This window comes from Lygodium microphyllum, chromosome 25 (assembly GCF_053477565.2).
Source record: "Lygodium microphyllum isolate KBCC chromosome 25, Lygodium_microphyllum_v1.1.10, whole genome shotgun sequence".
Taxonomy (NCBI): Eukaryota; Viridiplantae; Streptophyta; class Polypodiopsida; order Schizaeales; family Lygodiaceae; genus Lygodium; species Lygodium microphyllum.
Window position 1 is genome coordinate 65,684,227 of NC_141159.1, and position 12,041 is coordinate 65,696,267.

The 12,041-nt window shown below is 41.4% G+C and overlaps 1 protein-coding gene across 3 annotated transcripts; it reads left to right on the top strand.

The window, feature by feature from the left end:
- The first annotated feature begins 1,719 nt into the window (after positions 1–1,719).
- Positions 1,720–11,414, top strand: LOC148014317 (FKBP-like peptidyl-prolyl cis-trans isomerase family protein). Of its 3 annotated transcripts, none has more exons than XM_087666280.1 (6): positions 1,724–2,099; positions 10,222–10,329; positions 10,494–10,627; positions 10,702–10,781; positions 10,888–10,980; positions 11,066–11,414. In XM_087666280.1, the coding sequence occupies exons 2-6, from the start codon at positions 10,224–10,226 to the stop codon at positions 11,217–11,219; spliced, it is 567 nt and encodes a 188-aa protein (XP_087522406.1). In that variant the 5' UTR covers positions 1,724–2,099; positions 10,222–10,223; the 3' UTR covers positions 11,220–11,414. The 3 variants fall into 3 exon arrangements, with proteins under 3 accessions (XP_087522407.1, XP_087522406.1, XP_087522405.1); XM_087666279.1 differs by having other exon boundaries at positions 1,725–2,099; positions 10,214–10,329; XM_087666281.1 differs by lacking the exon at positions 10,888–10,980 and having other exon boundaries at positions 1,720–2,099; positions 10,214–10,329.
- Positions 11,415–12,041: the final 627 nt, after the last annotated feature.

Genomic DNA, 12,041 nt, shown 5'->3' on the forward strand with positions numbered 1-12,041 from the left:
TCATATACTTATCTCATGTTAGAGCCATGTCTTTAGTAATCTACATGAATACTGACTCACACTCACAAATAGGCACACACATACACACGCAATGTGCACTCTATGTGTGTGTGGGCATGTGTGTGTATGCGTTGTCTTTAGTAATCTACATGAATATAGACTCACACTCACAAACAAGCACACACATACACATGCAACGTGCACTCTATGCACACACGTGTATGTGTCTTCTTCTTCTTCTTCTTCTTCTTCTTCTTTTCATCAAAGATATGTGGTTGATCATATTTCTTATCAAAGAAAACATTATGAAAGGCTCTAAAGCAATGCTAGAGCAAAAATACAAAGGACTTAAGGTGTAAGGAATGCATTTGAGTTGCAGCTCCATACTTGGAAAGGTTGACATGATTCTCTTTAGCCTAGATTGGAATATATTTGGTTATACTACATGCCCACTACCAAAGTGCTCACAATACACAAATATTAAGACATTCTTTTTCTTTTTCATATATCACAATCAAGCACCATTGTACTTCACCCAACTATCATGCATAGATCCATTGAAGCAAGGACTTCAAAATGTATCCCTTGTATGACACATTTATAACTTGTATATGGTTTGTTGTGTGTAAATTCAAAAAATCATGTGTATTTTGCATGGGTGAGGTCTTTTTACAAAAAACATTAAGAGTAAATATAGGCATTTGTGAAATCGTGTATGTGTGTTTGTAAACCTATATGGTTGAGTGATTGAAGATGAGGGCATGTTTTGATTGTTAGGTAAGTTGTATTTGGGTTTATAAGTTTTTAGGGACATAATCTCAAGTGTTTGCATGCATGCATAGGTGCATACATTTGATAAGTATGTTTCTATGTGTGCACACATTCTTGCATGTGTGTGGGCATACCTCTGTATGCTTGTTTCTAAGGAACACCAACCTAGCGAATGGCTCGTATTTTTGTTGGTACAAAAAAAAGGACAATAACAGAGGCTTTCTGAGTTTTCAAGTTCGCGAGTGGGAGTTGTGTATCCTTGCCCCCTTTGATCTCATCACCTATGGATGCGTCATTTGGTTGATGTTACAATGAGAGTCACATAATCGATCTATGGAAGAAATTTAGGAGATTTAATTATTGGTGCTAAAAATTGCAGCCCTTGATTTATTTTGCATGGTGCAAAGACCAGTCTCACAAAAAGGATTGACATGTTCATGGAACAAAAAAATGCAAAGAAGCCAAAAAGCAAGAGGGAATTGAACTTTTGCTAAAGACGATGATGATAGATAAAGTTTACAAATATTTGCAAGCGTGAGCTAGTTGTAAGCGGTTTTGGACCATGCCCTCACCCATGTCCAAAAAGGTTTGGGGTTCGGAATCAATTGTGAATTTAGATATCATGGAAACATGTAGATGTGACCAATGGTTCCCATCTTGGTTGCAAACTAAGGCAAGGTGGGAACAAGTCCTATGAGGTGGGTACAATCATACCCTCACCCGTGTAGATGCAACGAGTGGTTTCCATATTGGTTGCAAACCAAGGCAAGGTGGGAACAAGTCCTAGGAGGACAGTGCATCCTCCAATTAGGGGTTTGGTGTGAACGGAGAAAGAATCCACAAAAGATTCTCTTGTTAGATTCCGTCTCTGGCCAAAGCTAGCTTTTGTTAAGTGTAGAGAGAGCATTTGGAGGGGGGCAGGATATCATCCATTCTCTATCACACGGAATCTCTTCTTCTTGTAGGCATGTGTAGGAGGAGGACATCTCTATCATAAGTAGTGTCTTCTTCTTTCTTTTGTGTGCGTGTTTATAATTTCTTTTCCTTTCTGCGTTGTGTCTCTCAGGTAGGGTTTATCGACACAGGCGAGACTATATGGCATACAGCTTCCCGGCCCTCCCTCTGCGTGAACTGTGCTGTTTCTGCGTCTCTCCCATCCGGAATTCCCCCTCTCCTGTTCGTTGTGCCGGTTCCGGAACGGCTTTTCCTGCCTGGAAGCAGCACCCTCCTTTCAGCCCTTTCGCTCCCGGTGCTACATGCCTGTGATTTCACCTGCGGTTCTGTGAGGAAGTGGGCAAATCTTGGACTTCTTTGAACTCCTGATCCAGGTGGTTTCATTTGATCCACACACACACACACACACACACACACACACACACACACACACACACACACACACACACTCAGATTGATTGATTGATTGATTGAAACTTGGGGCACAGCTGTGATATATAAAGAAGCTTGGATAGATAAAGTTTGAACAGTATGAAGCATGGAGAGAGAGAGAGAGAGAGAGAGAGAGAGAGAGAGAGGGGGGGGGGGAGAAGAAAGAGAGAGGGTTGGGGGGTGGCAGCTGGCTTCATTGTAGTCCTGGGGATGGCAGAGCTGAGGGATGAGTGTAGTCAGGCTGGTAGCGGTTGTGGGGTTGGCAGTGGTGAGAGTAGTCAGGCTGGCTGCAGTCAGGTGAGAGGTTGTGGGGCTGGCTGGTGGGCAGGTGAGAAGTTGGGCTGTGGGCTGGCTGCACTGCTCGGCTGCGGACAGAATCCAGGTGTTTACACTTGTGTTGTCAATCACTGATCAGGCATACGGTTATAGACCATGATGCCTTTAAACTTTAAAGTTCTTAGTTTATATCATTGTCTACGTTTTGGTATTAGCATGCATGTCGGTCAGGTTGGGCGTCTTGTCACATACATTGTCAATTTCCATCACAAACAGCCTTCCTGTTACGTAATGTGTCCCATCACGGGAATTTTGTGAGACTGTACAAAGTGACATCACTTCCCGAGTGCCCTATAGACCACTCACCCTCCAGTGAACAAAATAGAACATCACCTATACAAAGAATAGGAAGAAGTGAGGTGCAAGGGGGTAGCCTTGATGAATAGGCAGCCCCTGTTGAAACTCTAACCCCCCTTTGCCACTTGAGGATCACTCTATTGTTGGCTGATTTGTATAGAGTAGAGACATTGACAAATGATTGCTGAGGGAAGTTGAGTCTTGTCATGGTACCCTCTAGAAGGGGTACTAACACCTATTGTCCATTGTGCAAGGTCGACTTTGTGGCCTAGAAACAAGTCAATCCATTGTCAAGGATACTCCTATCTTGGATGAAGTTGATCTGAGTATGATGGATGATGTCTGGAAGAATGGGATGGAGTCGATTGCATATCATCTTTGCTAGTGCGCTATTGACAATAAGCTGATCAAGATAGCTCCAGGTGGTCTCCTCCTTTGGGAAGGAGACTAACTAGGCTTGATGACATGCTACTTGGCATTTGTCTTGAGTTGAAGATCTCTTGAAATGCTTGAAGCAAGGGGTTCCTTACCTCCTCCCAGTGAAGAAAGTCATATATAGACCATTCTCTCTTGGGCATTTTTTCCCAACTTGTGATGGGAAAGGCTAGCAATTTATTGAAGGGAGTGAGGAGAGATTGCCCATCTCAGCTGTCATTAGGGAAGGAATGCAACCCCACACATTTCATTAGGGAAGGAATGCAACCCCACACATTTTGTCGATATTTAATCACCGTAGTTCATGCCATCTCTTACTAAAAGAGTTAGATGTTGGTCGTGAGTCCTATCACTTCCTTTGAACATGATCAACCCTTCTTGATTGGTCCTAGAGGCTATAGATTTGGTTTTCCAAGGTATTGGGTTGGTGCATTTGGAAGAATTCTTTCCACATTGTATCCCATTTTTGCACCTTGAAAGCGAATGAGGTGTGGAAGGAAAACCGAGTCCTCTTGTTCTCTAAGCTTGTGAAAGTTGTTTAAGCTTGCAACTCTTGAGCCAATATCCTCTTGTGGCAATCTTTGAATGGTTGCTAAGTCGTGCTATAGGGCCCTCTCTTTCTGTGAACACTACTTATGGGCTTGGATGGCCGCCTCTTGACAAATCCTATTAGGCTCTTTTAAGGCTAGTACCATCTTTGCAAATTCTACATTTGGAGCCCACTCTTGTGTGTAGAGTTGTATAGTCCTCACATCCATATGCCTATGGTCAAATCCCAAATTTGATAGGAGCATGAATCAAGAGTTGAAGCGAGAGTATCAATAGAGCAGAGAGTTCAAGCATGATTTGATAAGGTGGTCCATGCGACTTGCTCACCTTGTGTACAACTCCACTATCCCATGTAGAATGTATCTAGTCTTTGTAGGAGAATGCCACCAAGCTGCTTGTAACCCCATTAGAACTCTAGAGATCTAGTTCTCTTGCAAAAGCCATGTTAAGCTAAAAAAGTGTGTCTTAGTTTAAACCTTAATTAGCTCATTTTAAGCAGCCCCAAAACTCAAAGTGCTATATATTTTTGTGTCCCATTAGTAACACCCAAACTTTGGTTGGACCAATGCCTATAAAGAGAGAGATTGCCTACGTGTTGGGCTTGCATTTGTTGCTCCCAACTGTGGGCCCTCACTTTGACCGTCATCTAGTGTAGTCGACTTGCACTCAAGAGCTGTGTCTTCAGCTTGTCCTGCTTGGTGTTTCATAATTTGCGCAAGCTTCCTTGCTGCTACTACTAGATTTTTGTTTGTTTCAGACAGATTCTATACTATGATTTGTGTTTATAGTAACTAATCACATAGAGAGACTGCTTGCTACAATTTGGGATCTATTCAAAGCATGATGCACTCAAGTTCATCCTTGCTTTTTTAGGTTCGAGGTCATTGAATTCACTTAGAATAGTGTGTTTTCAGCATTCGTTCTCATTCATTCTGAGTTACACTTCAGCTTTGAATTCCACTGTTTTGTTAGAAGTAGGTGCAATGATGGAAGCGTAGAAGATTGTTGTAATAGTCTCCACAACACAAGAAAGAAGAGAAAAGACATGATCACTATTACAAAGAGAACTCTATGATCTATGTTTATAGTAACTAATCACACATGGAGACAACTTGCTATAATTTGGGATCTATTCAAAGCTTAACACACTCAAGTTCATGTTTGCTCGAGTCCAATTGGAGACATGGAGGGTCGAGGTCATTGAATTCACTTAGCATTGTGTGTTTTCAGTATTCGTTCTCGTTCCTTTTGAGTTACTCTTCAACTTTGAATTTCACTGTTTTGTTAGAAGTAGACGCAATGATTGAAGTGTAGAAAACTGTTGTAATAGTCTCCACAACACAAGAAAGAAGAGAAAACATGAATACTACAAAGTGAACTCAGAGACATGCCCAAGAAATGAAATCCATATACCAAACACGAGACAATTGTGTAAAACAATGAGTCACTTGTTGTGTGTGCACTAGCACTGGTTTCCTTTCTCCAATAGAACTTGCTCTAAAAGATTGCAAGTAAATGATGATGATTGAGGAGGAGGGAGTCTGAGTAAATAGGCAATAAATAGTGCATAAAATGCATTAGGTTGGTTAGCTACCACAGCTTCAAACTCCCTCTTTGGCGCACAAGAGATGGATGTTTGCACCATGTGCACTAGGAAGTAGTAGGAGGGGCAGCCAAGTCCGTTCCCTTCTTTGAAGAACCTGATCCCTTCCATGCCTTGGCCTTTGCCTTGGGTGGAGGATTCAAGTGGAACTTAGAAGAGGATGAGGATGACACATTAGAAGAGTTCGTGTCCTCCTCTTCCTCCATGCCACTAACTCATTACGGTCCTTGCACAAATGTCTCTTCTTACCACAATGACTAACACTGGGCCTTTGACTTCTTCATGTGATCCCTCTTCTTTGAAGTAGCATAAGGCCTCATTGTGGCCACCATATCGAGATGGAAGCCTCCCTTGTAATTGCAAAGATGCCTTATGCTCAAGTAGCATCAAGGACATATATGTAAAGATGATTGGCGTTGATGATGTCTGGGCTTGTAAAGCATTGGCTAGTCCATCAAACCCTGAGGGAGTTTATAGAGCATAGTCTCCATGAAATGACTCTTTGGAAGTGTAGATTGCTTGTGCTAAAGCTGATCTTGTATCTATGTAACACCAGGTAAGAAAGATTGGATAATATCTTTCAGCTCAAATTTCATCTAGTGGAGCTGTCCATAGAGAGTCATTGCATGCACAATCCATGAAGCCTTGTACAACATTTGAAGCATCTCCCATACCATTGAAGCCGTTTTACAAGAGGTGAACATTGATAGAACTTCTTTAGAGATACATTGGAGAATAGCAAAATGTGCACGGTTATCATCATAATCCCATGTAAGCGCAGCTTCTTATGGTTGATATGTCTCTAATCATTTGGAAGAGGAATGGGAGGTTGAGGCTCCTCAATAGCTCCAGAAACCATGTATCATAATTGCTTCTGCAAGCTTATGCCTTTTGTAGAACTCTTTCAAAACTTGGAAATAAGAAAGCTTTGATTTTGAGTATGGAACTTGTAATCTATATTGTAACTTCTAAGCACCTAGGTTCTAATCTCTCTCTCTTTCTCTGTCTCTCTCTCTTCCCCCCACTCGGCCCCCCTTGGCATGGCATTTTCGTTTCCCCCTTCTTGCAAATTGCTGTTTTCATTTTCATTTCCATTTCCCCATTTCCCTCAGCTATGTGTCAATTAGTGTGGTTAGGATGCCAATGATTTGATGCTGGACAGCAATGTGGCAACAGGAAGTTGAGAATCCAGCACTAGCGGGGCTGGTTGATGATGAAGCAGTCTGAAATACCTACATTTCCAGCAGCAAATAGTAGAATGCACGTCTTGAACACAGGCATTGATTTCGGAGCAGATGTGGAGGCAAAAGAGGGTTGTGTTTGGGTTTGCTTAGATGTGTAAAGATCAAAATTCTAGAATCCTTACGTGCACCTTAACATTTTACCTGCACACAATTGGTCCACATATAACTTGTATAATTCTTGAGCTCTCCAAGGCTTCAATGCCTCAGCTCCTTGGAGTGCTAGATCCCTACCAATTAGGTCCCTTGTCCTTATTAAGGAATAGTGTTGGAAGAAAGCACAACTCAAAAAGAAAGAATGCAAACTAGACAATTTATACATTGAAAAGTTAACGAAACAATTCTCTCATTAGTTTTGCCTCCATGTGTGGATAGTGTGCAATTGACACAATGATTGAGTTGCCATGGAGGGTAAAGGAACGTCTAAAGTGAACACATCACAAGTTTGAATGTTTCAGGATTGTCAAAAGCTTGCTTTTGGAATGTTATGTTCTATCAGCCCTAGAGGATTAGACTAAATGCATGTTAAGCAATTGAAACTTTGAAAGGCCCGATATGGTTGGAATTCAAATGGGCTTATAGCAAGGCCAAAGATTAAAATTTTGGAATCTTTACCGGTACCTTAATATCTTTATCTGCATACAATTGGTCCACATGTAACTTGTGATTCTTGAGCTCTTCAAGGCTTCTATGCCTCAATTTCTTGGAGTGCTAGATTCCTTCCAGTTAGGCTCCTTGTTCTTCCTTAGTTTGTTACGAGGACGTGAAATTTTGAGATGTTTTAATCTTGATGATAGCATTTAATTAAGTTATTAATCAAATGTACAAGGTGGTTCAGCACATGTGATGCACATGGTAGTTATTTCATGGTAATAGGCCAAGGACTTGGAGGATGTAGTGGATATTAAAGGCAAAAGTTATGATGAGTTATTCGAGTTGGGCTTTGGGGGTTAGTTGGTGTCAGTTTTGACCTTGGGACAGTTATTTGGCCAATAAGTGTTGGTGGTGACATTAGGGACTAGCATTAATTAATTAATGCTAGTCTAAGGGTCAATAGATGTTGGGGACCACTCCAGGTTGCAAATGGCCTAGCTAATTTAAATATGGGTGGGCACATTTAATTTTGGGCATGGTTAGAAGGGTTGAAATTAATTTTTAGGATTATTTAATTTTGCAAATTAATGAAATGGTTGGATAATGTTGAAAAATGAGTATAGAAGTTTGCCACTTGGCAAAAATTCCCATGCAAACTGAGAAAACGTTTTTGGGGTCTGTGTCTCAGCCATTTAATCAGTTTATAGCTTGGGAGAGGGAGGGAGAGAGTTGCTGGTTCATTTTTTGATCAAAGAACAACAATTTGCTGCAGAAGACAGCCATCTAGGGGCCTCAATAAGCAAGGGACAGCAGGGAGTCACCTTCCAAGGGTTGGCAATAGCATTGCTGATTAGATGACAGCATTTTGGAGGTGCTTGGCAGTAGATGGCCGCATTAAATGTAGGTTGGAGTAGGCAGTAGGCAAAATGTAGGCTTTTTATTGCGAAGAAAATCAAGTTTTTTCTTGTGTAGAAAACCAAATTTCTCAGCCATTTTGAGCAGATGTCAACTAAATTTGGTGGACAGTATAGAGATCTCTGCTGTAAACCCTTTTGTAGAAATTAGGGTTTAGTAGCCACCTTGGGATCCGTGTCAACAGGAGAAGGTGTCATTCATTGAAATCAATACTTGAAATTTGTGGAATTGATAGAGATTTCAAATGCTAGGCTGTCCATTGTGAATTGGGGCAACATTTGGTTAGTTGATGGTTCCATTTGTGCAGTTCTTGGGTAAAAATCAAGGGGCAATTGGCCCAAATTGCTTGCTGATTGTATGCACAGCAAGGGGCTTTTGGATCATCAAAGGAGATTGTGGAATCTCAACCTTTACTCAATCCATTAGCAATTAAAGTTAAAGATGGATATCTATTGTCCAAGATTATTAAGATAAATTGTGCATTTCAATTTATATTTATTTGCTGTTGCTGTAATTAAGTGCTTTATAAAGGAATTACCACCCTTTCCAAGAAGGAAGGCTGGTTTCATAGTTCCTTGAAGTGCTAGATCCCTCCTAATTACGCCCCTTTTCCTTATAAAAGAAACAATGATGGGAGAAAGCACTATTCAAAAAAGAAAGAATGCAAACTAGCAACTTACATGCTGAAAAGTTGACAAAAAATTACCTCATCAGTTTTGTCCACATGCGCGGAGAGTTTGCATGTGACACAATCATAGAAACAGGGAACACCCGTTCCGGCACTTAGGAATGGATTAACGCGTTCTGGGAGGTCCGAGCCCAGGAAACGCTGGTGGAACATTCCAGCCCGTTCCTTGGCCGTTCCCTGTTTGGAACGGCCGTTCCAGCAGCAAGGCATTAAATTAAAAAAAAAAAAGTTTATCACGTCCTATCCCGCCTCGCGCCTGTCGGCCTAACTCCCGCCTCTTGCCTGCCTAACCTGCCTCCCGCCTCTCGCGCCTCTCTCGACTGCCTGGTCTGATTGCCTGGCGCCCGACTGCCAGCCCCACCTCTCGCGACTCCCACCTCTCGCACCTACCTGGCGCCTCTCCTGCCTGCACATGTGCATGATATATATCTCTAGATGAATCTAGGCTGAAGTGTTGAAACTTGGCTCTCTCTCTCTCTCTCTCTATATATATATATATATATATATATATATATATATATGAATATATAATGCCGTTCCCTCCGTTCCCATTCCCTAACTTTGGGCGTTCCCCCCGTTCCGGGGGGTCCCGTTCCTGTTCCTGTTCCCCGTTCCTGGTAACTATGGACACAATGGTTGAGCTGCAATGGAGGATTAAGGAATGTATAAAGCAAACATGTCACAAGTTTGAACTTTCCAGGATTAGCCTTGGATGATTAGGCTGTAAGGCATGTTTAGCCAAACTAAAAATGAAGGGAGGAGCACTGAAAGGCCTGATATGGTCGGATCTGCTTCTAGCAGGGCCAAAGATCAAAATTCTGGAATCTCCAGTAGCGCAGGCCTTAACCTATCAGCCCTGGATGATTAGGCTAAAGGCATGATTAGGGAAGATGAAAATGGAGCGAGGAGTGCTGAAAGGCCTGTCATGTTTGGATGTGCTTATAGCACCACAGAAGATTGAAATTCTGGAATCTCCAGTAGTGCAGGCCATTGCAAATGCATGGAGAGCTTCTGGGTAAGGCTGAGTGGATAGGGGCACAAGACAGAGGAGGTGACTCCTCTCTTGTGCAGGTCATCTCACTTACAGGCTTCCAAGTGAGGCCTTTTTTAAATTGGTTAAATCTCATGGAAAGAATATGTAGGCATGATGCATCTAATTTTTGAGTGAAATATATATGTGTAATTGGGGGCAAGTGTGAGATACTGAATTGAGTATCTAAGGAAAACACCCATCACTGTACTCCATGCCTCATTTTTGTGCTCTGATGGGGAAATGCCGAATTGAGTACCTAAGGAAAACATCTATCAGTGTATTCTGTGTGGCATTTTATGTTGGTAAATTTTTAATATTTGATTTTCTGCTTACAAATACTTTTCATTGATACTGTGTTTTGAAAGTGTGCCAGCAATGGAGGTTATTGACTTGAATGGTGATGGAGGTGTGCTAAAGAAAGTACTCAGAATGGCCAAGCCAGGGGCTATGGCTCCATCTGATGAGCTTCCACTTGTCGACTGTAAGACTTCACTTTTGGTTGCTCTGTTACAGGTCTTTGGTGTCCATGCCATTCACATGCTGGGCAATATCTCAATTTGGTTGCTCTATTATTGTTTTTTGAATCGGTTAATTTTTTGAGCAAGTGGGTGTCCAAACTATTTACATCTAGCACATGCGATGCAGTGCAATATGAAGGAACTCTTGCAGAGACTGGGGAGGTATTTGACTCCACACGAGAGGATAATACAGTGTTCACCTTTGAGTTGGGAACTGGAAGTGTCATCAAAGCTTGGGAGCTGGCAGTGAGAACGATGAAGGTAAGCTTTATAAGGATTTGCTCTTGCTTGGATTAGTTCAAAGTACTGATTTTATTCATAATGGAGCTATCTAGGTCGGAGAACTAGCGAGGATTACATGCAAACCTGATTATGCTTATGGAAGTGCTGGATCACCACCTGATATTCCTGGAGAGTATGTTTCTACTACGTTATTAACTGTCCTGCAGTTAAAACATGCTTTTTCCAATCAGTACTATATTTCTACGTGCTCCAGTAGTTCTTACTTTTCTCTTTGACAGTGCAACACTAGTGTTTGAAGTAGAACTACTAGCATGTAAACCTAGGAAAGGCTCAACGATTGACAGTGTGACAGCAGAGAAGGCTAAGCTTGAGTGAGTCACTTTTGCATTTTGGAGCCAAATGTATGGGCTTTGGTATTCTGTGCTAAAGAAACAGGTTGTTCTTTTTGAGTTTCAGGGAGTTGAAGAAGCAGAGAGAGCTGACTGGAGCCAGGAAAGAGGAGGAAAAAAAGAAGAGAGAAGAAGCTAAAGCTGCTGCTGTTGCAAGGATTCAAGCGAAACTTGAGTCAAAGAAGGGTGGAGGCAAAGGCAAAGGCAAAGGCAGCAAATGAAACTAATGAAAGGGTGGAACAAAACTAGCAAATATATTATATGACATGTGGCACGTCTAGACAGTTCTTTTTAGGATCTCTTAAATATGACATGCGGGCTGCATTATTGGCAGCATGCTACCTATATTTTGGTGATGCCCAGAAGACAACTGTAGCTAACAACTTAATAATTAATACTAGGTTCGCTTTGTTAAATATAAACCAATGAAAAAATAAAGATGTTATTTGTCTAGAATCAAGCATCTTTTAAGGTACAAAGACTGTTCATCTTTCAAGTGTTCCTTTAGAAATATAGATAGACATTGAATAAAGTGCTAGTCCTTGGGGAACGTGGGTGCTAGTCTTGTTGAGAGTAGACTTGATTGTTATGGAAAATTTTGTAGTTTAGAATACTTTATGAACAAGCAAGGAATGAGAGTATAATATTCATACTAAGTCTTAAGTTGTATGAAACACATCTTTCCTCAAAATTCTGATTTTTGAAGACAAAAATGGTCTGCATGTATCCCACATTCTGACAGTTTGAAAGAGAATAGAGCATATTGAGAAAATTAGGAATTGTGACTGCATTGTTGATTGAGATAATGCTAGATGGAGAATTGGTTGTGTAGCCCCTTGGTCACATCATGTGATATTTGAAATGCCACGGGGTCCAGTCTTCAATGTTTGTTTGAATTGTGTGTTAGCGCTACTATTAGTAGGTTCAGTTCCAGTAAGCATTATGGAAAATGGAAGATTTTGGGGAGCAACCAAAACATCTGGAGACATCAAGCTGGATTGTGTTGGCAATGTAGCTTGAAATACAAGTATGCTTGTGCTGGT